General features: G+C 42.4%; 1 protein-coding gene across 3 annotated transcripts in view; it reads left to right on the forward strand.

Annotated features, from left to right (window-relative positions):
• Positions 1–1,871: 1,871 nt before the first annotated feature.
• The window catches only part of zgc:110329 (uncharacterized protein LOC550500 homolog), a 57,831-nt gene continuing 32,484 nt past the window's right edge, over positions 1,872–27,218 (forward strand). For 2 of the 3 annotated variants that reach the window (XM_041233361.1, XM_041233362.1), the window contains exons 1-3: positions 1,872–2,153; positions 19,252–19,437; positions 22,248–22,322. In XM_041233361.1, coding sequence (XP_041089295.1) covers positions 2,067–2,153; positions 19,252–19,437; positions 22,248–22,322 — 348 coding nt within the window. In that variant the 5' untranslated portion in view covers positions 1,872–2,066. The remainder of the gene's footprint in view (positions 2,154–19,251; positions 19,438–22,247; positions 22,323–27,218) is intronic. The other variant, XM_041233363.1, reaches the window with a different exon arrangement.

Genomic DNA, 27,218 nt, shown 5'->3' on the forward strand with positions numbered 1-27,218 from the left:
AGGGAGGGAGCAGTCCAGTCTCCATGCCTCAAGCCAGCCCAGGACTGGGGGGAGCCCCCTTTCTCTTAATGGGTGAGGGAGGGAGGGAGCAGTTCAGTCTCCATGCCTCAAGCCTGCCCTGGACTAGGGGGAGCACCCTTTCTCTTAGTGGGTGAGGGAGGGAGGGAGCAGTCCAGTCTCCATGCCTCAAGCCAGCCCAGGACTGGGGGGAGCCCCCTTTCTCTTAATGGGTGAGGGAGGGAGGGAGGGAGCAGTTCAGTCTCCATGGCTCAAGCCTGCCCTGGACTGAGGGGGGCACCCTTTCTCTTAATGGGTGAGGGAGGGAGGGAGGGAGCAGTTCAGTCTCCATGCCTCAAGCCTGGACTGGACTGGGGGGAGCAACCTTTCTCTTAGTGGGGGAGGGAGGGAGGGAGCAGTTCAGTCTCCATGCCTCAAGCCTGCCCTGGACTGGGGGGAGCACCCTTTCTCTTAGTGGGTGAGGGAGGGAGGGAGCAGTTCAGTCTCCATGCCTCAAGCCTGCCCTGGACTGGGGGGAGCACCCCTTCTCTTTTGTCTTTTTCTCTTTGAACGCCCGTCGTTGCTTCTGCACAGTGTTGGCTCTATAACCAAACCATCAGGAATCGGTCCATCTGTTGGGCAAACAAGCTGTAGATAATGGATGACATTCTGGATATAAATCACCAGTCAGGTCAGCAGTCAGTCAGCCAGCCAGCCAGCTATCAGGGGCGTCGTTTGTCTTCCTGGCTGTCACGTCTGGGCAATTTCTGCTGACGGCGCTGCTTCCCTTCCTTCCTCCGAGCACAGTGTGGCCACACCATGCTAAAAGTATAGTTACAGTGCTTTATAATCACCAGAGAGTGGGTGCAACCAGAGCGAGACACATCTTTATTAACTTTATTATTATTAATTAGCAGACTTACAGAGACTAGGGAGTGAACTATGCATCAACAAGTGATGCTGCAGAGCCACTTCCGATAGCACCTCGTTTGCTTGGCGTCTCATCCGAAGGACGGAGCACAAGGAGGTTCAGTGGCTCGCTCAGGGTCTCACACAGCGAGTCAGTGGCAGAGCCGGGATTTGAACCTCCCGGTATCGAGACCCCTTTCTTTAACCACTGGAGCACCAAGCCTCTCTTTCAGTTAGTTTAGATTTTTAAGAGGCTGGAGGTGGGATGGGTATGCATTTCCCCACAGTGAGAATTGCCTAAGAATGCCAATGGCACTGAAACTGGGCAGGCTGATTTAATGTCACAATGAGTGATAAGAACCATTACTGGCGGCAGTGTGTTTGGGGTTTCCCATTACCAGTACTACTGTGAGCCCCACAAAGACGGCTGCCTATAGTTTAACACCATCAGGGCGGAAGAAAGAGAAACATTTCTATTGTGTTGACTTTTAGAGAAAAGTGAAATGGCTATATTAATAATTTGTCTTGTGCAGCTTCTGGCAGCAGCAAAATTAACTGCATCAGTGCCAGTAACAATCCTACTGAAACTAAAATCTGCCAAAATCTAGAACCTAACATATAGACACTTTGTATTTAATGCAAACAAATGCACAAATAAATAAATAAATAAATAAATAGTTCCAATTAGGACTTGTCTAATCAAATAGATACAACTGATTTCTTGTGAGTTGCAATGCAGTGCAATGATCATATGCAACACAGACGCTGTTATGCATGGCGCGTCACCACATACAGAATTCACAAAGAAAGCGGCATTATGATCCGTTTTCCAAAACAAAACCGTGCAACCACAAGCACAGGGAAAAAAAAAAAAAAACAAAAAAAAAAAAAACGTGTTTTTTTTTTTTTTATTTATTTATTTATTTATTTTTTTCGGAGGGACTGTCTCTTTAAATGACGTCGAGGAAGAAGGAGAAGGAGAAGGAGGAGAGAGCGGTGCGGAAGTTTGATGCTAAACTTTTTCAACCTTTTTAAATTTGAAAAGGAATGTGTTTATTTATTATTTAAAACGGTTGTCTGACAACAAAACAAAAGGAACCACTGCTAGCCCGGAAAGATAGCCGCGCAGCCTGCATTGCAATACAAACAGACGCACCAGCATGCCGTCCTTTTCAGAATGGAGTCGCAGTTTTCAGGGTTATTACTTGATCAAATTCACCTTGAATGTTTATTCCATGATGTTTTCGGTAAGTAGGTCTTTGTTGTAACATTTCAATTAATTACCGTGCATTGTTTGCATGGCGAGAAATACCGGAATCATAGAAGAAATACAATACAATACATTCGTCTCGACGCAACTTTGGTGTGGGTTTAAAAAAAAAAAAAAAGAAAACCCGTTTGCGTTATAAATATGTGTGGGCTTTGTTTCTGGTGTTTCTGGTATGGTGGGATCGTAAAGAGTTTCTGTTTTGATTGATTGTTGTGATTATTTTGATTTGATTTGTTGTGTCTGATTCTATCTTGTGGTTATTCATAAGGGGGAGGTCCATCGCCATTCAAGTTTTGGGTCGCCGACGGAAATTCGTGCCAGCCTGAGAGGAGCAGATAGAGCCGGCGGTATTAAACTAGCTTGCAGTCAACCTGGCAGGACGAAATAGATTTTTTTTTTTCAAATTGCAATGTGTAAATATTTACAGTAGTTTTACAGCCCAGCTAAACGCACACATATCTAAAAGCTAATACGGTTTTGCTGTTAATGCAAACACAAAAGCGTCTCTCTCTTTTTCCAAGCTGGCTGTCTGGGAATGAATATATTTGTTCAACCAACCATTTAAAATGACTGCGGCGTCTCTGCCTCTGTCTGTCGGCTAATATTTATTCTGCAACGCAAACATCTGTGCGGCACATCAAACATTTTATTCAGTAAATAACAAACCAAGTGTGAATATCTGCACTCTGACAGGTAATGCCTACACTTACGAATATCAACAGGAAACACACTGTATATATATATATATATATATATATATATATATATATATATATATATATGTATATGTATATGGTATATATATATATATATATATATATATATATATATATATATATATATATATATATATATATATATATATATATATATATATGTGTGTGTGTGTGTGTGTAAATTTGCCTCAGAATACGGGAGAAGGGTCCAAAATACGGGAGAGTTGTTAATAACAATTAGATTAATTTGACTTTTTAAACCGTGTAGCATAAAAAAAAAAAAAAAAAAAAGTTGGATAGTTTAAGTTCCTGGTACAATTTTATACCTAAATTGAAATCTCCATCTGTTTAAAATGAATTAAACTCAGATTAGGCAAATTATGAGTAGAGTTAAGGGTTCAATTAAGTAATTCGGAGCTTGGTTGGAACAAAAACCAGCGGGGCAGTGTTTCCCCGGGACCAGGATTGAGAACCACGGGTCTAGATGAAGATTTAATTGGTTGGTCAATTCAGAACAGGGTTGGAATGAAGTCTTTGCAGTGGAAGGGCTGGTTTTGTCTGGTGTTTGTATGATTAGACAGGGATCTGCTCTTTGCAGGACTCCCCGCGGCCTCAGAGCTGACATTTGAAAGACTGTGTCAGTGCTGGCACTGACAGGCAGTTATTTAACACCACGCTTGGGGGCAGATCCTTCATTCCAGGCGAGAGAGCCGCGGGGCGGCAGATTGAGCAGGATCTTCAGGTGGTTGATCAATATTCTTATCAATTATTTAGCTGGCCTGGGACTTGGGGCTAGGAAACCAGCAGTGTGGTTTTATTTTATCCCTTTTTTGCCAGTATGCCTGCAGCCTGTTGGATTAAGTGTTTATTTAGATGGCTTGTTACGTATGCTGTCGTGGCAGGGTAGCGCTGTTACCGTCAGGAAGGGAGACTCGGAATTACCCTTCACTCGCCTATCCTCCTCAGCATAACCCCAACAAAGGGCTTTTTCCTCCCTTTATGTACACATGGCCATTCCTCAGTTCCCTAATTCAGGAATGGCCACCTTCCACCTGGTTGTTGGCAAGGGGCGGATTTAACCCCTTCCCTGCCAAACCTTCATTCCCTGCTACACTCCGATATTGATCAAAGTCTGGAATCCCGACCGGAACTTTTTAAAATACTTTTCTGGATTCAAATCAAAACCGTTTCGGTGATGGGCGGGTGGATTAACGTTTAGACACCCCTTAGTGCTCTCCTAGCTGCCGCTTTTCAGAACTGCTTTATGAAAGAAATTCCACCTTGCCCCGGCATACTCAGAGGCTGTGCCAAAGTTAAAATTGATCAGATATGCTGGCTATCCAAAAAAAAAAAAAAAAAACACAGTAATAAATTAAGAAGAGCTATAATGGTGTAATAAACAAAAATAAGAGACTTCCTCCCTCCTGTGTTCGTGTCTTTCCTCACATATTGATTATTTAGAACCGTCCTGTGTCCTCTCTTTGCTATAGTGGTTGGGAACTCTAAATCTTCCAGTTTCACCGTGAAGTTGACTTGAGCAAGAACTTGGTGCGTGTAAATGGGAGGTTCTTTGTGCCCGCGGAGGAGAGGGGTATTGAAAGGGATTTGCATTATGCAGATGTCCCTCTGCTGGTTCTTACAGTCTCTGGAGTGAGGACAGAGAGTTTGTTTTTTCCTCTCTCTTACGTGGGTTACTGCACAGGTGAAGCCCAGGGATCTGGAGGACAGACAGACAGACAGACAGCTGTGCCGTTTAAAACTGGAGGTTTGGAGAGAGTAGAGGAGAGAATGGGAGCTTCATCAAACCTGTATCAAACCCCAAGTCTCCCCTGGTGTGCCGTGCAGTGGCCTGAAACCCAGTCTCCTGAAACCAGGTTCCAGGCCTTTGTGTTCCCTCGGCTTAAGAGGGGAAAAAGAGACAGAAATGCCCGACCGGTCCCTGATTTCTAAGCTTTGCACAGATGTGCTGATCACATCCATTCAGGTTTTCATGTGCAGCAGAGCAGAAATCAGTGTCTATTTAGCTTTTTATATCTGTTTTATTTAATAAAAAAAAAATGAAAGAATGCAAATTGGGGTGAAAGAAAACAGCGATAAGTGAATTTAATGATTTTTACGAATGCTGGCAGGGAGTCAGTGGGCTCTGATGATGAGCCCCTCCAGTATCAGTGCCTCTTCCTGTTGTCTTGGAAGATAAAGAGCTCTCGTATTCTTTGCGCTATCATTATTAGAGCCGGCTGAATTAAATCATCTCGGCTAATGACAGGGTAGTTTCAGACCTCGTAATGGCGCACTGCCGTGATTTACTGAAAGCAAAGCGGGCACGCTGGGAGAATGAATAATCTTTTTTTTATCTCTAAAACCGATTTAGCCATCTGAAATGTCTTTAGAGTATATAGTAGACCCTGGTATTGACGTGATGTAGTCTCTTCCTTTTGTACTTTTTTTTTTTTTAATAACAAGATGAGCCTGGTTCAGATTGAACTCTTTGCTCGCTTATATATTGATTTATTTGGAACATTGTACCCATGAGCGCGCCCGGCTGTTGTAATGGCATTTTTCACAGCTCTGATTCTCGCTGTGGTTATAATCCCCAGACTGTCGGCAGACTTGTGGAAATCAATAAAGGGATTATGCAGAAGAGAGAAGAGATGGGTGAAGATGGGATGAGGTTGTAGTTCATTTTGCTTGTATTCCTGTAGAGACGTGCTTACTGCTAAAGGACTTTTCACTTCGTGCATTACACTAGCGCCTCTGTCTGCTCTACTTTATTGAGGATCTGGTTAGTTTTATAGTGTCCAATCCCCATATGATTCCCCTTGACCTGCTTGTGTTTTTCCCTGCCAACCCTTATACAAGTTTCCCTTGGTAAAAGCATAGCAAAGTGTAGTAAAGCATAGGGAAACATTGCAAAGCCCAGAGAGGTCTGGTAAAGCACAGGGAAGCATTGCAAAGCCCAGAGAGGTCTGGTAAAGCACAGGGAAGCATTGTAAAGCACAGAGAGGTCTGGTAAAGCATAGGGAAGCATTGTAAAGCACAGAGAGGTATGGTAAAGCATATTAATAAATGTCACTGTTAGTTCTGCGAATGTAGCCCTTCAGATGCTTATATGATAAATGTCTTGGTGTTTTCATCCCCACAGTGGTGATAAAGCTCCATTTTCTATGTGTCGAGTTTCATAGCCTGTGTGAAATTTCACTGCTCTGACTACAGACTCGTCTAACTGGACTCTCGGAATAGGAGGCTGGGAATATCTGCTGTAAATATGCATTTACACTTCTAAAAGATTGAAATACATAAATAAAGCTTGTGTTCTGATTTGGCACTTCATACACAGCATACTGACAGCAGCTTAGAGTCTCAAGTGGCATCTTTTTTGGTTCTTGTAATTTTCTTTGCCTGGGCCGTCTGGATTAAAGATTGGCGTTCAGGGCAGTCTCTCAGTAGGTCTGTTTGCCTGGCATTTCCACAATCAACGCCAGCTGACTCATTCTTAATTGCATTTAACAAGACTGATATAAAGCTTTTTTGCTTTATGTATATTTGCATTTTATTTGCACCTGAAATTCACTTTGAGGTGAGATGAATTCCTCGGAAAGTTCATGTTTAAGTTTCGCTCGCATTATTATTATTATTCTTCATTTTTTTATCTTGCGGACTTGTATTACAGGAAGTGTATTTTCCGTATGCAATCGTGGTCTTGCTGCGGTCTGTGGTTTTCTTTTAATATTGCGTAGCGTTAGAAAGCGTTATGGTTGCATATAACAAGGCGATGCTTAGTAAAGGAAGGTAAGATATAACGGCTTGCTGTCTATCAGTCTCTGATCTGAGAATCGCAATCTTCGATACCTCTTTTGAAACCGCTTGCCTAGACCCCCCCGCCCTCTCCTCTAAATGTACCCTGCAAAAGTCTCCAAAAGCAGCTTCATGTCCTTTTTAATGTCGCTTCTCTTTCAAGTCAAGACGTATAGTTAAGGCTGCTGACCATCCAGAGCTGAAGGCAGATTTGTATCTTTTAACAAGCCTCATGAGTAAGCAACAGTTTGCCCATTAGAGTCTGTGCCAGAGTGCTTTCTCTCTGTGTGCATTGATCAGTGTTTCACAGCGTCTCCACCCTACTTCCACAGCAAAACAAAGGCTGTTCATTTGCCATTTTGTTATGCAGTGTGACTCGGACTATTTAAGCAGTATTTACCTAGCGGCAGGTTATTCAGTGGGTCCACTCGTTAACATGCTGCTTTCAAAACAAGAAAGGCCGGCCTTCCCTCACCTTTACAACCGCGTAACAATCAATGGCAATTAACAGGAGTAATGAGTTTTTGCGCACTGCTAATTAATATCACACAGCTTGTCACACTAGCTGTTGGTATTTCGTACTTCACTGAAAAGATAGGAAAGACGACTAACGGGTATAATCAATCAATCAATCTTTATTTTATATAGCGCCTTTCATAGCGGAGCACCATCACAAAGCACTTTACAATATGCAGCAACAACAAGAAAATCCATAATACAGAGAAATGCATCATACATGATATACAGTAAAAAACAATGCATAATACATTAAATACAGTGGAAAGAGCAGAATACATGATAGCAGCATAATACATGAAATAGTGCATTAAATACAGTGGAAAGAGCAGAATACAGGATAGCAGCATAATACATGAAATAGTGCATTAAATACAGTGGAAAGAGCATAATACATGATAGCAGCATAATACATGAAATATTGCATTAAATACAGTGGAAAGAGCAGAATACATGACAGTAACAGTCACAAAAGTGCTGCTTTTAATTCTTCAAGCATGTTCTTGCTAAGTGGCATCGACTCTTGTGCAATCACTTTGTAACTAATTAGTTCTTTCACAGTACCTTGTGGTAATCTAATGTCCGTATTTGTTTCGGTGCTGTGGGATCGTGGCTCCAGTGAAAAATGTCGACTAAATGCAGATTTATGACTGCTAGGCTGGGAGCCGGTGGCTTTACTAGCAAGGGAGGGGGGGAAAAAACCTTGCTTAAGGCTGCACTGCTGGTTTCTGTATCGTAATGCAGAATCAGTGGAGCTTAGCAGTCGTTTTTAGAGCCGTGAGGAATCCTCCCATCTTTATATAGATCCTCCATCAAGGGCTTATGGGTTTGGAAGAGCCCAATCGCGGACGAAACGAAGCACCCCTCTACAGCTGCGTTCAAAACTTTTCACCTAGAATTTTAGGATTGAGATGTAACAAATAACTACGAATATGGTTTTAGCTCTTTTATTTAACATCATGCAATCGAATAGTCTGCCAGAAGCTGTAATCAGTAGTGCAGTAGTTTCTCGTGTTAGATTTCGAAATGTCACATTTGTTCCGTTTTATGTCAGGTTTTTTTCATTATATGGAAAACTACAAAGCAGCGTGTAATTCAATATGTTAACGCAACATTGTCCGGCAGGTTTCATTGGACTTTATGAAGCAAAATGGGTTCATTCTCGAGGGTGATGCAAAACTTTTGGCCAGAGCTGTAGACTGCGTCTTTTGAAATGTGTTTTTTTTGTGTTCTTTTGTTTTTAACCAGGTGTTGATGCTGTTGCTGGCAGTTTGATGCGGGCATGTCTGTACGCACTGGTAGCGTTATTCAGGATGAGAACCATTTAAAACATTGCATCAGTCAATCAATCAATCAGTCAATCTATATAGCGCCTTTCATAGATCAATGCATAATACTTTAAATACAGTGAAATACAGGGCATAGTAGCTTAAATACAAACAGTAAAAAACAATGCAGATGCATTAAATACAGGCTAGGATGTGAATTTTAAACACTGATGTGTGTGTCATACAGAATCATACAGATGGACTGAAACCTGAAATAGCAATTTAGACAACAGCTAATAAGATAGCAGGCTTAACAGATATCATGTTAGTAAGGTTTTAGTTTTTTTATTCTCTTGTATGGGGTGGGGCGTAGAAATCAATTTTGAGGGTAAGGACCCTGAAATCAGAATTGTCCCTTATCCTCTTAACAGGGTTGAGGTCAATTCCTGTGTTTCAATTCCAATTCCTTTTTAAAATCAATTTTCAATTTCCGTTCCTTCAAAGGGAATGAAATTGGAATGTGTATTTGAGAGACATCATAATGGTTGTGATTGTTCACTTGCTTTCATTTGAATTTGATTGACTAACGGACAGCGACTTTGCTTTCATTTCGATCAGTTTGGAATTGATTTAAAAGGGAACGGGAATTGAGAATTAAAAAAAAAATTGGAATTTGAAAACCAGGAACTGACCCCAATCCAGCCTCCCTCTTTCCAGTACCCCCTTCAAAAACAAACAGTGATCACACTGCCTGGACAAAGTCATTACTTCTCCTTTAATCACCCGTGTGCTGCAGATTGAAACCCTGACCTCCGGGGGGAGACGTTCCCGCGTTGAGATGCAGGGCATTGTAGTCTGGGCAGCTCGGGCAACGCAGTAGAATCGGTGGATGAGCGTTTTCAAATCCAGTCGTTTTAAATCAATCTATTACCAGATCCAGTCTTTTGGGGCAATTGAGTTTGATTTCTGAGATATGAAGCCAGACTGTAATTTCGAGGGCCCCTGAGCGAGCAGTGAAACATATTGGGGTCATGGATAGTAGACTGTATATCCGTCTTATATTGCATTATGTATTCATCACTCAGCGTGTATTTAAAGTAAAAGTGTGTGTGTGTGGGGGGGGGGGGGGGGGTGTCTGAATCCCCTGTGCAGAGACCACTTTAGATTTTCTTTCCATTTGTCTCACCTCCTAGTTGGTGTATGTCAGACCTATTGATATTCATTAGAAATCAATTCTCCGCAACACAGTCTGCAGATGTTCCATGCTGTTTTCATTAAAGGTTTCAGAGAAATTAATTCTCCCTTTCTCTCTCTCTCTCTCTCTCTCCTCCTCCCCTCCCCAAAAGGATAAGTCGATTTCTGTAGCCAGTTCTTCTTCCTCCCGCGTGCAAAGAAGTCTCAACTAATGAGACTCTCAATGCCACGGTAACACGTCGAAATGCCACTGTGACGGCCTTTGTAGTTTTCCACATACTTAACGAAATACTGTACTACTGTTATTGCTTCCGGGAGACTTTTTTGCGAGATCATTTTGTAGTTTCTTTGATTACATGATGTTAAATAAAAGATTTAAATTTATGTTCATATAGTTAATTTTTTTTTTTAAAAAGATGGTTGGAATCCTAAAATTCTAGGTTATGCAAAACATTTAGCCATAGCTGCACAGTAGTCTATACAGAGAAGGGAAGAGGCCATAAGCAATCACATGGCAGGCTTCATCCAACTTCTTGAAGCAAAATTTGTTAATTCTGTAGGGTGATACAAAACAGAGAGGGTGAGAGAGAGAGAGAGAGAAGCATATACAGGGAGCCATCAGAGGGGTTTATCAGAAGAAGCGTCTCGAATTTTGCTGTGTGATTGCCACTGCTGTTTGGTAAGATGTGTCCGCTCCCATGAAGCATTCCAGACAGATAAGACCTTCCCTGTCAACCCTCACTCCTGCCGTCTCTAGAGCAGAATACATTACTGTGCTGAACTCCTGAGTCCTAGGGCCGTGCGAGAGCTGTTGCCCTGTCACTCTGACTGGCCTTACAATCGCCAGGTCCTGGCCTCCGCTCTGGTCAAAGTGCTGATGGTGTTCTTTTGCCTGTAACCGCGTTGACGAATAGAGTGAATAAATACATCCGACAAATGATCAGACCTTGTACATTTGTGTCGCTTGTGCTTTTGACAGAGGGCAGCAAGTCGCAAGGTGGGTTGCAGCTGCGTGAACTGCTTTAGATGTTGTAGTGCAGTGGGATATTGTGCCAGGTTTTCCAGTTTTAAGACAGGGCTATGTTTGTATGGACTGAACTGCTCCCTCCCTCCGTCCCTCCCTCTCCTAAGAGAAAGGGAGCTCCCTCCAGTCCAGGGCAGGCTTGAGGCATGGAGACTGAACTGCTCCCTCCCTCTCTCACCCCCCTGAGAGAAAGGGTGCTCCTTCCAGTCCAGGGCAGGCTTGAGGCATGCAGACTGACTCCCTCCCTCCATCACGCCCTAAGAGAAAGGGAGCTCCCTCCAGTCCAGGGCAGGCTTGAGGCATGGAGACTGAACTGCTCCCTCCCTCTCTCACCCCCCTGAGAGAAAGGGTGCTCCCTCCAGTCCAGGGCAGGCTTGAGGCATGCAGACTGAACTGCTCCCTCCCTCCATCACGCCCTAAGAGAAAGGGAGCTCCCTCCAGTCCAGGGCAGGCTTGAGGCATGGAGACTGAACTGCTCCCTCCCTCCATCACGCCCTAAGAGAAAGGGAGCTCCCTCCAGTCCAGGGCAGGCTTGAGGCATGGAGACTGAACTGCTCCCTCCCTCTCTCACCCCCCTGAGAGAAAGGGTGCTCCCTCCAGTCCAGTCCAGTCCAGGGCAGGCTTGAGGCATGGTACCTCAGTCTGCAAGAGAAAGGGTGGCCCGTACAGTCCAGGCCAGCCTTAAGGTAGGGTGGTCAAAATGAAACTTTACATTTCAACAAACCAAAATCCCAAAGCGATTATTCCATTTCGTTTTTAACTAACTTAAACATAACTGCTAATAAAAATGCTCCCAAATGTGTTTTAATCATTTTAAAATTGGTTTTGTTGCACCAGATTCAGCCTCCTTCTCTGTTGGCAGTGACATAGCCTGGAGTTCACAGGTTTGAATCCAGGCTATAGACTGCATCCTTCACTCCACGCAGAGTGTGTGTGTGTGTGTGTGTGTGTGTGTGTGTGTGTGTGTGTGTGTGTGTGTATAAGCTAGATGGTGGTTTTAAATTGATAGATCAAAGACTTTAAGTGAACAAGCAAGCCTCCATCAAACACACCTCTCACTGTTTGCAGACTGGCAAGGGTGGCACAGGTACATGCACGGGCACAGTCTTTGCTGCAGATATATGCGTATGTGTCACTTTTTTTTTTATAGGCAAGGGTTTTGTTTGCATATAAACCGAATTATTAAAGTCCTGTTTAAAATGTGATGCATTGGTCTATAAAGAAAATATTATTACCCCTGTCTCTCTATAGGGGCAGAACTCTCCGACTCCTGGTTTTCCCTCCCTGCCCTACTTAAGGTATTACGAAGGGAATATCACACTGTCAACTTATTCTCTCTGCTCTGTGTGTATATATACACACGGGAAAGAAAGCAAATAATTCGATACACCTGCCCCTCTTTCTTGAGAAGCTGCAGGAAGCGTGGTTTTAAATAGAAAAAAAAAAATGTAGAGATGGAATTGAAATGAGATCTAAATGAGGCAAGCTGTGTTCTTCAATTCTATTTGTTTCAGTTCCAGTCTCTAGCTGGAAAGTCTATTGAACCCCGTAGAGAGGGCCTGCAACCCGTCTCCACTGAGACAGTAATAAACATCTGAACAGAAACAAAATGATCAAAGAGTCCCCGAAATGCATCAGCCGCAGAAGAGATCGTTACAGGGTGCATCGGCGAGGTTAGGGCTAGCTGGTGCGGAGACTGTAAACACACACGATGGGCTGCTGCTCCCAGCGTTAACCCCTTCATCCCCTGAGCGTCCTGTATCCAGTACTGCCGTGCTGTCTTCTTCACACTGGATTATAGACGCACTGAAGGAAAACTTCAATGACGGACTAGAATTCTTTTTCAATGCCATGAATAGAAACACAAAAAGAAACTTAATAAATTCAATGACTGACATTTCGACTAGAAGCCTTTTTCGGTGTCTTGAGACGTTTTCAAGATGTTGAAAAGGACTTCTGTCAAATATTTTTGCAGTTAGTTTTTCGACTTGAATACGTTAGGGTTATTTTGGTGTTTCTGTTCGAGACATGCGAACGCATCATTGTCATTGATATCCTTCGTATACCCGCCTGCATGAAATCCTCCGGGTGTGAGAATCTCCATTTCCACTCAGTAATCAGTGATACAGAAACAATAGGCACTTCTGTGTGAAAATGATAGACTGCCTTGATCTTTAATCAGGCATCTTAAACAAATGAAAAAAAATCCTAAAGAGTATTACCCTTTGTGGCTCTGTGTTCCTTTTACTATTTTAAATGAATTGCATGTGTGCTCTATTCAAGTCATCAATTAAATTCGACGATCGCTGTGCCTATCCTTCCAAGATTTTCAGTAGCAATGATTAGATTTCATATTCACAACAAATCAAAACCACAGAAGCAGTATGCTGTTGTAATAAAACTGCACACGCTGTTGATGCCAGTCTAACTCATTACAAGGGGTGTAGAGACTGAAGATGCTGTCGTGTTTACCTCCTTTTCCTTTCTTAGAAAGGCGCTGTTGAATTTGATTAGCATTATTGGATGCGCTTCGGTGCCTGGCAGCAATGCCTTTTGTGTAGCGCATTGCAGCCTTTCTTGCAATCTCTGTCGGTTAAGAAGAGGCGGCTGCATGATGAAACCAGGGACTAGAAAACCACACATTCATCATTCCGCTCGGCAGCAACACGAAACCCCAAACTGCATTAAATCCAGCCCTAATGACCTTCCCGAAAACTCTGGCAACCAATTGGGTTTTGTCTTTGCGTCCGCTGGATGAATGTGGTACTTTACAGAAATTGCTGAAGGCACGGTTTTTCATCCAATCGGTGTGATTTGTGCCCCCCTCAAGTCTCGTGATTGCTAAACACTGTGGGTGTATTATTGCCTATAATCGCTGTGCAGGTGAATATCTTGTATAGGGCTTGTAATTAAAACTCAATAACCTAGTCGCCAGTGCGTGTGATTATATATTTTACAGAACGGCATACTGAAGGATTAAGGTTTAAGTAATTGGAAAGGGATTTGCTGTGAATCTTAAGTGTAATGTCTAGCCTAGGGCCTATATAAAACATTGCCTGCTATATGCAATGAACAGATGGACAGTATACAGAGTAAAGTCAAACCCCAGAGTCGAGTTTACATTCCTTTGGGAATGGTGTACAATATCGACCGTTTATTATTATTATTATTATTATTATCATCAAGTGAAATCGCGCAGAACTGTGTTTGTGAGTGAAGCACAAGTGAAGCGATTCACTTTAGCAGACACTAGCCTAAAAGTTGATGCGGATGCAAGCATGGGCACAGCTCGCAGAAAGAGCTGAATATTCGGACTTAACCAAGCCCTAGCCTTGTTTAAAAATAGCATTTTTGGAAAGTTGAAATTCTAGAACAGTCTGCGATAGGGCACAAAGACGAACATGCTTTTGTGAACTCTAAATATTCCTCTGCACCGGGATTGACAAGCTATTAAGGTGCAGGAAATATGCTTTTTAAATCTTAGCAGGAAGAAAAAATATTTACTCCCACACGCTGGCACCTTTTGGCAGCACATTAATACTAATATCGATTGCACAATGAAGAGAACGGGGGAAAGGGAGGGAGCAGGTGAGTCTCCATGCCTCAAGCCTGCCCTGGACTGGAGGGAGCACCATTTCTCTTAGTGGTGAGGGAGGGAGGGAGCAGTTCAGTCTCTATGCCTCAAGCCTGCCCTGGACTGGACTGGACTGGACTGGACTGGAGGGAGCCCCCTTTCTTTCCATGCCCAATCAATCCATGGCTGCTGCTTTTAAGATTGCCCGGTGTCATTGCCGTGACTGACATGTCAGTCAAATTACAGAAGTAAAAGTCAAATCAGTTTCTACGACACGTTGTTGCAATTTTAAGCACTCGATGTCCTTGAAAAACAGAATAAAATTAGCATGCAGAGGACGCAACCCAATCCGATGATCAAAATGATGCCCCCGTTACAGAGTTTATACCTGAAGTCAGGATTGTTTCCCAGAAGGTTTGAAAATAAACGTATTCCTCAACCCTGTTATTAACCTCTGTGCAGGCATGTATATTTTGTATCAGATAGAGCAGAAGAACTTAATACACAGTTATGCAGAAATATTCACGATACCATCTTGGATCTCTCAGCTGAACACTGTGATAGGATTAGTGCATACTGACTTCTAATAAGATAAGTCCTTTGTAGGTGGACTCTGCATTAATTCTGCAATGTTAGCACAGGATGTCTTTTTCAATGTCCCTTTTTTAAATAATTTTGAATTACATTTTGCCCTCAACAAGCGTGCCGGAGCAGAACAGAGAAGGACTTGCAGGGTCTTTTGGAGGCTTGCTGGTCCAGTGGTTAGAGAAAGTAGCTTGTTGTTCCTGGTTCAAATCCCAGCTCAGCCACTGACTCACTGTGTGAGAGACCCTGAGCAAGTCACTGAACCTCCTTGCGCTGCGTCCTTCGGATGAGACGCCAAACAAGCGAGGTCCTATGTAAGTCGCTTTGGACTAAATGAGTAAATAATAATAATGTTTTATTAATAATAATATTATAATGGAAAGGTAGCATTGCAGTGTGAATATCAACCACAGGAGCGTGTGGATCACGTGCCATTTGCACAGACAAAATTAACAATTGAACAAAATAACATAGAAGGCAGCAGCCAAGCTAGATTGTCAGTGTAGAGACAAATGCTGCTCTCAACCAATGACCTACCTGACATTTTTCTTTGCATTGTTAGCATCCTGACAACTTTTTACACTTAGAACTTTGAAGTCTGTTTCAAAGCTCTTTTCAAAATGTCTGTTCTAGTGCACTGATAGTGTATTATGCCCACATTGTCAAACAGACAACGCAGCGATAACGATCCAGGGTGTGGTGCGGAGTTGAAAAGCCAGAGCACTTATATGTTTTTTTTTTTTTTTAATCTAATTAATTTTATCGCTCTTCCTGCAGTGATTTAGAGGACAGATCTCAAACCGCAGTGCGCCAGAGCAGACATTTCGAAAAGGGCTTTGAAACAGACTTTGAAAAGTTGTAAGTGTGAAAAAGTTGGCAGGGTGCGAACAACGAAAAGAAAAATGACAGTTTGAGCACGTGGACATGTAGGCACGTGCCACGCTGTGCTTTTTTGGAACCCCGCTACGTACCCTTTTAAGACAAATAGCCCCTGGTATATTTTTCTGCTAACCGTGAGCACGTCTCGGCACAGGCACAGTTAATAAATATTCAGAGAGAAAAAAAAAATAAAAATTATAAAATTGCCACGGGCACGTCGCAACGCATTTGCAAGTCGCTATGAATCTCAGTGTGGCACAGGGTTCATTAATAAAAGAAAGTCTAGCTTTGACCTTTGACACCTCTTAAATGTTAATGCGAAGGAAAGAGAAATTGCTTTTGGTGGCGTATCTTGGATTTGCAATCCTCTCAGCGGGGGGAGCAGAGGGCTGTCTCCTCAAAGCGCTGCAATCTGTTTCAGAATCTTATTTGTATTTAAACTGATTAATACCAACAAGCTGTGAGCTCAGTGTGTGCAGTGCAAAACCTGGAAGCTGCAGTGATAAGGGTGCACTGGTACTGGTAACTGCCTTTTAACACGTATTTATATGCAGGTGTTAAATAATTCCATTCTTTTGAAGTGTCGATTTCGAAATGAGAAACGCTGTCCTTCCCTCACCTTTACAAGGGGATGCCAACACATTGGCAGCTGGCTCCCGCATTGCAGCGTTTTAAAAGCTGATTGGAAGTGTAAACAAACAAACAAACAAACAAAAAAAAAAAAAAAAAAAAAAAAAGTCGGCGCCTCCAGACAAGAAATAGAAACCAACCAAAATGATTCACAAAAAGTAATGAATTTCAGATCAGCCCAAAACGGTGCCCTGTATTATTCCTGTTGGTTGTTTTTTTCCTACAGATTTATTGAAGTACGAAATACCAGCAGCTACAGTGATAAACTGCGTGATGTTAATTAGGCAATGAAAAGTCAGTATGAAGCCGCGGTCCTGAGGTAAACGGGTCAGCGCACCGGGTGCAAGGAAAATTCATTGATCGGTGCTCGGTTGCAAAGGTGAGGGAAGGACGGCTTTTCTCGTTTTGAAATCAACGCGCTAACGAATGGATTTATTTAATACCAGTCAACTAAATGCTTCTTAAAGGCCATTACTAGTATAAGTAGCAGCACAGCCCTTTGCAGTAAGATGTGTGTTCAGGATTGACAGTGTGCAATTGTGCCACATTCACACATCCTAGAAAGGATGTGAAGACATTGAGCAAGCCCAGTCACCGTGCAGAAATACTGAACAATAATACATTCAATGACATTGAGACTGTCTTCAAGACGCTTGTCATTTTAATTGATTTTGTGTGTCCCAAGGTTTGTTTCAAAGCTGATGCTTGCTACTGCCACCTAGTGAGAGCCCAGGGAAATGCACTTGACATTTCCTTTGTGTACAGCCGGTATCTCTTGTGTTGGAGGGCAGGCTTCATTAATGGGCGAAACATAAGAACAACAAAATGAACATGATTTTGTGCAAAATACAATCAGTACTGACAGACCCCTACTGTGTTAACAAAAAAAAAAAAAACAGTGAAAATCAACAACCACACTGATTAAAAAGATTTGCATTGAGCCTGGCTCAGCCGTGCCTGGGAAATTGCAGTGTGTGGGGGAGTCTTCTTGTTTTGACAACTGTATGACTCCTGGCTACGTGTTTCCGTGCTCGACACAGTAATTAAATAAACCTGCAGTACTTCAAAACAGACCAATAAATAAATCTGTCTCGGAAACATTTTCTGATGGACTGAGGTCCCGGCAGCGAGGCAGAGTTAATTGTATATTGTTAATTTCCTCTGTGTATTGAATGCGTTTCTCTTGGATTTAGGCTTGGTTTCTGATGCGTTTCTGAAGGCGATGTAAAAAAGGTTCAGATAAAGTGTTCTCGTACACAGAAGGCGGCACTAGCCAAACGCTTGTCAACTCGGCTTTGATTCTTGTAGTTTTCTCTTTCGAAGTCTCATCGGGGATTCTCGGAGCTGCTCTGCCCTTTAGGCCTGCCTTTCAGCGTTCAGAAGTGTAAACGTTTAAAACAAGAAAACAAAAAGGCTAATGAAAGCGAGCAGGTTTGGAGAAGCTCGCTGCCGGCGTTCGTTTCAATTTCGTTTCGGCGGGGGGGGGGGGGCGACGGCGACCAAGGGAATCTCAAATTCGCTTCTGGCTGCAAGATAGTAATTAGTCTGCGAGAGGACATGTTTATTTGTGCCCCTGCCAGGCTGTGTCAGTGTTATCTGCCAAACAGAGGACCCAGAAAATCACTGGGCTGTGTTTCTATTGTCTGGTGAGATCATTGCAGGAGGCGATCCCTTGCCATGCATATAACAAAACAAAACAATAAAAACCTGTATTGAAGTGTTCTGTTACCTAGCAAAACTGGACTGAAGCCATATGCAATACCAGCATTGTGCACAAATGTCTAGACATTTAATCACTTGATGTGTTTCTTTATTTGAACACATTTGCACGTGTTCCCTCAACACTGTGTTCTGAACAAGGCTTTTTGTGCAATGGGTGTTGCCTGTCATTTTCTTCTCTGCTTTCTGTAATAGTAAATCTAACCCACTTTTTCTTTTTTTGCTTTCTCTAGCTCTCTACTAATGTGTTAACGAATGTGCTTTGTTATGTAACGGTTTGTCAATATGCAGTGACTGTTTTATCTTTGCAGCTTGTGTGCAACCCTGCATGTGCCAGACCAGGGGCTGTCTACACTTGTAATTGTGCAATATCGTCAAGGGGATGGAAATAAGACTCCCATTGCATCGCAGTCTGATCCATTCCTAGTTTTACTGTGAGTCGAACAAAACGCAAGCTAGTAGTAAAACCTGGAAGGGGTGAAACTGCTATGCAATATTCAATCCCTGCAGTAATAATGCTGGTTATCATCACAAGGAAGGAGATGAGACTCCCATTGCAGTCCGATCCATTCCTGGTTTTACCGTGAGTCTAATAACACACCAGAGCTTGTTAACTACACACTGTGTCTCAAGCTCATATTAATACCTGGAACGGATGAAAGTGCTAGTCCTGAATATTGTACCATTGCTCTGGTATTGCCTAGCCCTGTTTCGATACCAGCATTGGTGGTGCTGTCTGCTCTAACCCAGCGGTTTTCAACCTTTTCATCTCCAGCACCATTGCTTCCAGCAGGGACCACCGGCTGTACCAGTAACCATGTGCAATCTTAAACGGCCACTGTATAACAGAGACCTACCCGAATGCAACCTGTTTTCTCAATGTAAATCTGACGGCATCATCTAATTGACAAGAGTTCATCACAATCAGCACCACAGAGTGGCTGCTTTGATTTCCCCATCAGTAGCTTTGAAAGCAACAGATACCTCCCATTATAATTTCTCATTTCTCTGCGATGCAAACAGTTTTGATATACATTACGATTGAGAGAGCATTGTGGTTGAGGAATCCATAGCGTCCTAAAGAACGCCTGCCGGCGCGTGCCAGTTGCAAGCCTGTCGCATGCTGGCTGAAGCCCCATGCTCTAACCTGCCCCTCCCTGTGCTTCCCCCTGCAGCTGCTGGGGCTGCTGGTCCTGTGTGTGGGGATCTACGCGGAGGTGGAGAGGCAGAAGAACAAGACCATGGAGGGGCTGTTCCTGGCTCCCGCCGTGGTGCTCATCCTGCTCGGTCTGGCCATGTTCAGCGTCTCCCTGGTGGGCATGCTGGGCTCTCTGCGGGACAACCAGACACTGCTGCACATTGTGAGTGGAGCCGGGGTGCAGCACAGCGCTGTCACAACTGGGGCGTGGATACTGGGGTGTGGATTTGAGTCTATGAGGGAAAATTAGTTAATTCTGTAGGGTGATGCAAAACCTTTGGCCAGAGCTGTAGATTACTGGAGGGAGGCTGGAGTGTCGGGTGGGATTGCATCTCATGTTAACAGTGCGTATTGCAAGTGAGGGTTGATGAAGAGGTGCTTGTGGAATATACAGGGGCATTGCAGTGTGTTATGAGTAGAGCTGAGGTGCAGATGGAGCATATCGCAAGTAAAACTGGGCTTTATATAATGAAACAAGGCTGCACAGTGTGAATGTTTTCTGGATTAATTTAAATCTTTTCTTAGTCTTGTATCATCCTTTCATAGTTCTTGTGTTTTTGTGGTCTTCCAGATCATCCTTGATCCTAGCATGCTCCTTTCATTTCTATTGGCATGGGATATTGGAAGTACAAATGGGGTGCAGACAGAGATACTTGTTGCACATTAGGAGTAGAACTGGGCTTCCCTCCCTCTCAGTCCCTCCTCAGCTCTAACCACTAGAGCCACACTGCTTCCCTCCCTCCCAGTCCCTCCTCAGCTCTAACCACTAGAGCCACACTGCTTCCCTCCCTGCCAGTCTCTCAGCTTTAATGTAAAAATATTTCTTATGATTCTCCTGACCTCTGGATGGGTTCACAAGGTGAAAGTTTGAAATGAGAAAAGTAAGAAAAAGTGAAAGTAAAGAAATCAGAGGTTGTGTCGTTCCTTCCTTCCAACTCGCTGATCTTTTGAATAAAAAGACGAAAAAAAAACTTGTTAAAGGTTTCAGAGTGGGAGCAGGCAGCCAGGAAATTGAAGCAGAATCACGGCTGCTTGGGATTAAGACGGGTGGCGGTTCGTCAGTCAGGGGGCTGTTCAAATGGAGCCACTCGGAGGACGTGTCACTCACCCAGTCACCTGACAGCTAACTCTGCACGTCTGATCGTTTTGTCCATTCCGCTGTCAATCCCAGGGGAGCCAGGCTTGGGAATCTCAGAGAAAGAGGAGCCTGAATCTCTCCCGGAAAATTGTTCATCACTGTCTAAGCCTTCACTCAATATTGTTTTATCTTTCTGAGCTCACAAGCTCATACACAATGTTCTAAAAGGTCGATTTCATGAACTTGTGCCCTGATCAGCGGTAGCTTTTTCGGCAGACGCGCGTTTGAATTTGCAGCAGCAGACAGCTGGAATGTTTTTACAGAAGGATTTGAAATCTGGTTTTTGTTAATTTTGCTACGCTAATGACTGAGTTGTTAAATCTGCATTAAAAGGTGTGGATTGCATTGCTTTATTTGACTTGTTTTGGTGTTGTGTTTTAATGTGTGTTAAAAAATAATAATTCTGATATCAATATTGTTTTTTATTTTTATGATGTGTGCCAATTACAGCCATGTTTCAAGTTTATTAGAACACCTAAAGATTTATCATTTTATATGCATGGAATCCTCTGGGTGTGAGAATCTCAATTTCCACTCGGTAATCTGTGACACAGAAACACACTGGTGTGTGAAAATGTTCAACCGCTTTGTGCTTTAATCAGGCGTCTTAAACAGCTTCTAAAAGGTCTCCTGCGTTTTATCATGTATGGCTCTCTGTTCATTTTTAAATGGATTGCACATGTACTCTATTAAAATCATCAAATTAGATGCTCACTTGCCTGTTTTTACAGTTTTATCCACACTGATGCATGTGTTGTCTTGGCCCGGTTAAGATTGTAACTACTTTTCAACTGAATTTTAGTTTTTTTTTTTTTACCTAGTTAAATAAAGGAATTGAATTGACTAACTAGATTTTAGAGCATTTTACAGCACCCGTGAATCACCCTGGATTGCAGTACCCCTAAAATAAGAGGTTTGGCACAATTTCCTAGTGCTGTAAGATGCTCTAAAACCCAGCTGTGGTTTTCAGGGTATATATCAGGTGATGAAATCAACCCCCTAAAACACACTGCCAGGAGGTACCTTGTTTCTATCCTTCGCCTTAGACATTGTATCAACAGAGACTGAGGGATGCATCAAATACTAAAGTTTATTTTTGTTGAAGTCTTTGTCAATGTCCCTCAGATCGGAATGTAATTTCTAATTTTATTTATTTATTAGCATTTTTATTCCGTATTCCATGTTATGGGTTCATTTCTACTGTTTTTTTGGGTTGATAAGAGAACACAGCGATATAACTTTCAAAGAAAATGAATGCAAGGGTAATAAAAAAAAAAAAAAAAAAAAGCACTTCATCAATCCTCAGCACATAGTGACTGAACAGCCCTTTGAAATGCTTGAGGATGGATCCTGAATTAAATGTCTACTGCTGATTCATAAAAAAAAAAAAAAAAAAAAAAAAAACATGAATTATGCAAACATTATCTTCATGCAAAGGTGGAAAGGGGACTTATTATCTGCAATCACACAAGTTTGGGAACAGAAACTGATTCGTAATTGAGACTGTCTTGGTAGGGCCAGTGTTCTAGATGAAAGAAAGTTAGTTAGTTTTATTCACTAGCTGTTCGTGCATTTCACTCCTGGAGACCTTTAAACACAGAAAAAGCGTCAAGCCCAGAGAAACCGTTCCTGTTTGGTTATTGTTAGGGGAAATTCTGGATGAACTTTGAGGGTTTGGGTTAAGGGTAATTTGTTGTCCTTTTAAAATAATGAATTGAGAAGAGCAGAGTGGAAAAGAGTCTAAATGACCTAATAATAATAATAATAATAATAATAATAATAATAATTGTTGTTGTAGTCAATTGATCCCTCGTTATTGTTTTATTTCTTTGCAGTTTTTCTGTGTTCTGAGTGTGTTGCTGGCGTTGCAGACCATCACTGTGATCATCGCTCTGCTCTTTGAGAACAATGTAAGTTGACAGGAAGTGTAAAAAGCTTCAGCTTGGATGGCTAGCTCCCCTTGCACTGCAGTTTGCAGAGTGGGGTGACCCATGCAAGCCTGGTTCGGATCACGGCTGCTGGGGGCTGAGAACTTGCACTGTGTTGGGTTTTGCGCTCCAGTGGGGACCAGTGGATGGGATAGTGTCTCATCATGTTTCTAGACAGCGACCCCTACTGGTCAGGAGGTTTAGATGGAGACTACACAGGTTGGACCTCGCCTCCAGGGTTCAGTCACCCTGGAAATATTTGCTGCTTGATAGGTCAGTGATTGGAGGCCATCAGCTTGATCTTGGGTTTGGTAGAAAAAGAGGAGGTAAAATAGAGGAAAAAATTATAAACAATCAATACACGGCTTGGGTTTTAGGAGTCCTGCCAGGTTTTATAGTTTTGCCTGACAGTCTTAGCAGGGATGGAAATATAACACACATGTTTAAAAGATACAGTCTATCTTGCTTAATGTCACTCTCTGCTTGTTATCCCCACATTGAAATACCAGAGTATTCTGGGAGTCAGTCGGTGCAAGATGATGATGATGATAATTATAATGTCACTTGCGTAATTATCTCGTTTGTCAGACTGATATTTGATTTCCACCCCACTTAATATTGCAAAAAAAGTTGATGTACCGACCGAAGTGTTCTGACATACAGAGAACACTGCACAATGTTATCAGATACATACAGAGAACACTGCACAATGTTATCAGATACATACAGAGAACACTGCACAATGTTATCAAATACATACAGAGAACACTGCACAATGTTATCAAATACATACAGAGAACACTGCACAATGTTATCAGATACATACAGAGAACACTGCACAATGTTATCAAATACATACAGAGAACACTGCACAATGTTATCAAATACATACAGAGAACACTGTACAATGTTATCAAATACATACAGAGAACACTGCACAATGTTATCAAATACATACAGAGAACACTGCACAATGTTATCAAATACATACAGAGAACACTGCACAATGTTATCAAATACATACAGAGAACACTGCACAATGTTATCAGATACATACAGAGAACACTGCACAATGTTATCAAATACATACAGAGAACACTGCACAATGTTATCAAATACATACAGAGAACACTGCACAATGTTATCAAATACATACAGAGAACACTGCACAATGTTATCAAATACATACAGAGAACACTGCACAATGTTATCAAATACATACAGAGAACACTGCACAATGTTATCAAATACATACAGAGAACACTGCACAATGTTATCAAATACATACAGAGAACACTGCACAATGTTATCAAATACATACAGAGAACACTGCACAATGTTATCAAATACATACAGAGAACACTGCACAATGTTATCAAATACATACAGAGAACACTGCACAATGTTATCAAATACATACAGAGAACACTGCACAATGTTATCAAATACATACAGAGAACACTGCACAATGTTATCAAATACATACAGAGAACACTGCACAATGTTATCAAATACATACAGAGAACACTGCACAATGTTATCAAATACATACAGAGAACACTGCACAATGTTATCAAATACATACAGAGAACACTGCACAATGTTATCAAATACATACAGAGAACACTGCACAATGTTATCAAATACATACAGAGAACACTGCACAATGTTATCAAATACATACAGAGAACACTGCACAATGTTATCAAATACATACAGAGAACACTGCACAATGTTATCAAATACATACAGAGAACACTGCACAATGTTATCAAATACATACAGAGAACACTGCACAATGTTATCAAATACATACAGAGAACACTGCACAATGTTATCAAATACATACAGAGAACACTGCACAATGTTATCAAATACATACAGAGAACACTGCACAATGTTATCAAATACATACAGAGAACACTGCACAATGTTATCAAATACATACAGAGAACACTGCACAATATTTTTCAAGTACATACAGAGAACACTGCACAATGTTTTTCAAGTACAGGTTTGATTATTACAATGCGTTGTACAGGTTCAGTTTACATACTGCGCAATAGAATTTGTATTAAGGGACTAGTCTTTGATTGCTTTCAGTCTGAAACCAATCGTTCCTATTTCTGAACTAGAAATTCACGTAAAAGGCTTGTTTCAAGATCCAGACAGTGCTAATCCTGGACTGCTGGGGTCTGTGGCTATTGATTAAAGAGCTCCAGCGTTTAAAATATCTGCATTTGTAATGCACTTGGAAAATGTAAGCAGGTAATTGATGCTAAGTGGGGTGACAAGCAAGGGCTAAAGGTCCTCTGCCGGTTCCAATAACAAGCCTGGCTGCCTTCCGCACTTCATCTCCCACATGGCATTAGCAGAGTAACTCCAGAAGCATTCATCACAGGACTTGACATTATGACTGCGGTGGTTAAAAGCGCCTGGCCGGTTTGTTGAGCTCCCCTCGTAATGTGCGCTAGAGCATGTTACCCATGTTAAACTTTCCAGCGCTGTCATTACCAGCACCTTAATAATAATGAGCGCTAGTCTACACACTCCACTCTCTGCACTGTCATTACCAGCACCTTAATAATAATGAGCGCTAGTCTACACACTGCACTCAGCACTGTCATTACCAGCACCTTAATAATAATGAGCGCTAGTCTACACACTGCACTCTCAGCACTGTCATTACCAGCACCTTAATAATAATGAGCGCTAGTCTACACACTGCACTCTCAGCTCTGTCATTACCAGCACCTTAATAATAATGAGCGCTAGTCTACACACTGCACTCTCAGCACTGTCATTACCAGCACCTTAATAATAATGAGCGATAGTCTACACACTGCACTCTCAGCACTGTCATTACCAGCACCTTAATAATAATGAGCGCTAGTCTACACACTGCACTCTCAGCACTGTCATTACCAGCACCTTAATAATAATGAGCGCTAGTCTACACACTGCACTCTCAGCACTGTCATTACCAGCACCTTAATAATAATGAGCGCTAGTCTACACACTGCACTCTCAGCACTGTCATTACCAGCACCTTAATAATAATGAGCGCTAGTCTACACACTGCACTCTCAGCACTGTCATTACCAGCACCTTAATAATAATGAGCGCTAGTCTACACACTGCACTCTCAGCACTGTCATTACCAGCACCTTAATAATAATGAGCGCTAGTCTACACACTGCACTCTCAGCTCTGTCATTACCAGCACCTTAATAATAATGAGCGCTAGTCTACACACTGCACTCTCAGCACTGTCATTACCAGCACCTTAATAATAATGAGCGCTAGTCTACACACTGCACTCTCAGCTCTGCAGCACTGTCATTACCAGCACCTTAATAATAATGAGCGCTAGTCTACACACTGCACTCTCAGCACTGTCATTACCAGCACCTTAATAATAATGAGCGCTAGTCTACACACTGCACTCTCAGCTCTGTCATTACCAGCACCTTAATAATAATGAGCGCTAGTCTACACACTGCACTCTCAGCACTGTCATTACCAGCACCTTAATAATAATGAGCGATAGTCTACACACTTCTTAGTCTAATACTGTACTAGTCACTTGAAAGTCCCACCTGTGTGACACCGGGCAGGTTGGGTTCTGTCCTTTTTTAAAGATTACCCTCGTAAAAGCATGTCTATGTAGTAAAGCGTATTGAAAGCATGTTTAAACGTAGGCAAGGCATGCAGTGTAATCCTGGGAAAGCGATAACATTGCTGCGCAGATTTAGCAGTAAACTTCCATAAGGATTGGACTGTGCTGCGGCTTCAGGTTGCTTTTCTAAGTGCTGTCTGTGGACTGAGATGCAGGCATTGTGAAGCCCAGCTGTGCCGCTGGCTTTTCCGCTCGTGTGATTTGCATGTGTTAGTGTGTAGTTTGCAAACGCTGTGTCTGGACCTGCATGGCTCGTACATACACTAGGAATACGGCATTAGAAATGAGCCACCTGCCATAGCACTGTCAATCACAGCCCTTCTAAAAGTTTACCATAGCAAAGTGTAATAAAGCATTGATGGTGAATTATGCAGGTAGTGTGGATAGGGCTGCCAAGACAGCACAGATTCTACTTGACAAGTCTGGACAAAACTTTAAGGACCGTTTTAGAGGACGTTTTCTAAGGACTGTGTTTTGTGTTTTTTTTTTTTTTTGGTTTTGTTATTTTGGTCGATTTACCTGACTGAAGTTTTCGGTTCACGCGATCCCTTCTTTCTACTGTTTTTTACTGTTTTTTAAGAGAGGTCGATTTACCTGACTGAAGTTTTCGGTTCACGCGATCCCTTCTTTCTACTGTTTTTTTTTTTTTTTCTTTTTTTTTTTTTTTTTTTCCCCCAACCTGCTGTTTCACCCTTCAAAAACAATCCCTTAAAACAGGCTTTGTGTTCAGAGCTCCCAAAAACCGCTGTTTTTACCAATTTGTTTTATTTTTAGGTAACCCCCTAACCTCCACACAGAAGCAAAAAGACTCCCAGCTCCCGAGTGGAGTGGCTTTGTTGTGCCTGTTTAGCAGGCTTTTCACGCCTCTGGATTGCTGTCTGGAGTCTCGTTGGAGCAGCCCCTGCTCCCCATGGCTCTTCAGACCAGCTGGTTTTGTCTTCCATCTCCAAGCGTCTTACACAGACCAGGGGGTGGACTACGCATCACGACTTTAAGTCTCATCCGAAGAGCTTCATCCCAGCTCTGAAAAAGAGAGTGCTGCTCCTTTCTCGGAAATGATTTTAACATCGCGCTGAGGCTAGTCATCGTCAATCCTGAACACACGTCTTACTGCGCAGGGCTGTGCTGCTGCTTATGCTCGTAATTGTCTTTACATTGCTGTACAGCTTACATGATACACACCCGTTCGTAATCTACGT

This window comes from Polyodon spathula, chromosome 31 (genome assembly GCF_017654505.1).
Source record: "Polyodon spathula isolate WHYD16114869_AA chromosome 31, ASM1765450v1, whole genome shotgun sequence".
Lineage (NCBI taxonomy): Eukaryota > Metazoa > Chordata > Actinopteri > Acipenseriformes > Polyodontidae > Polyodon > Polyodon spathula.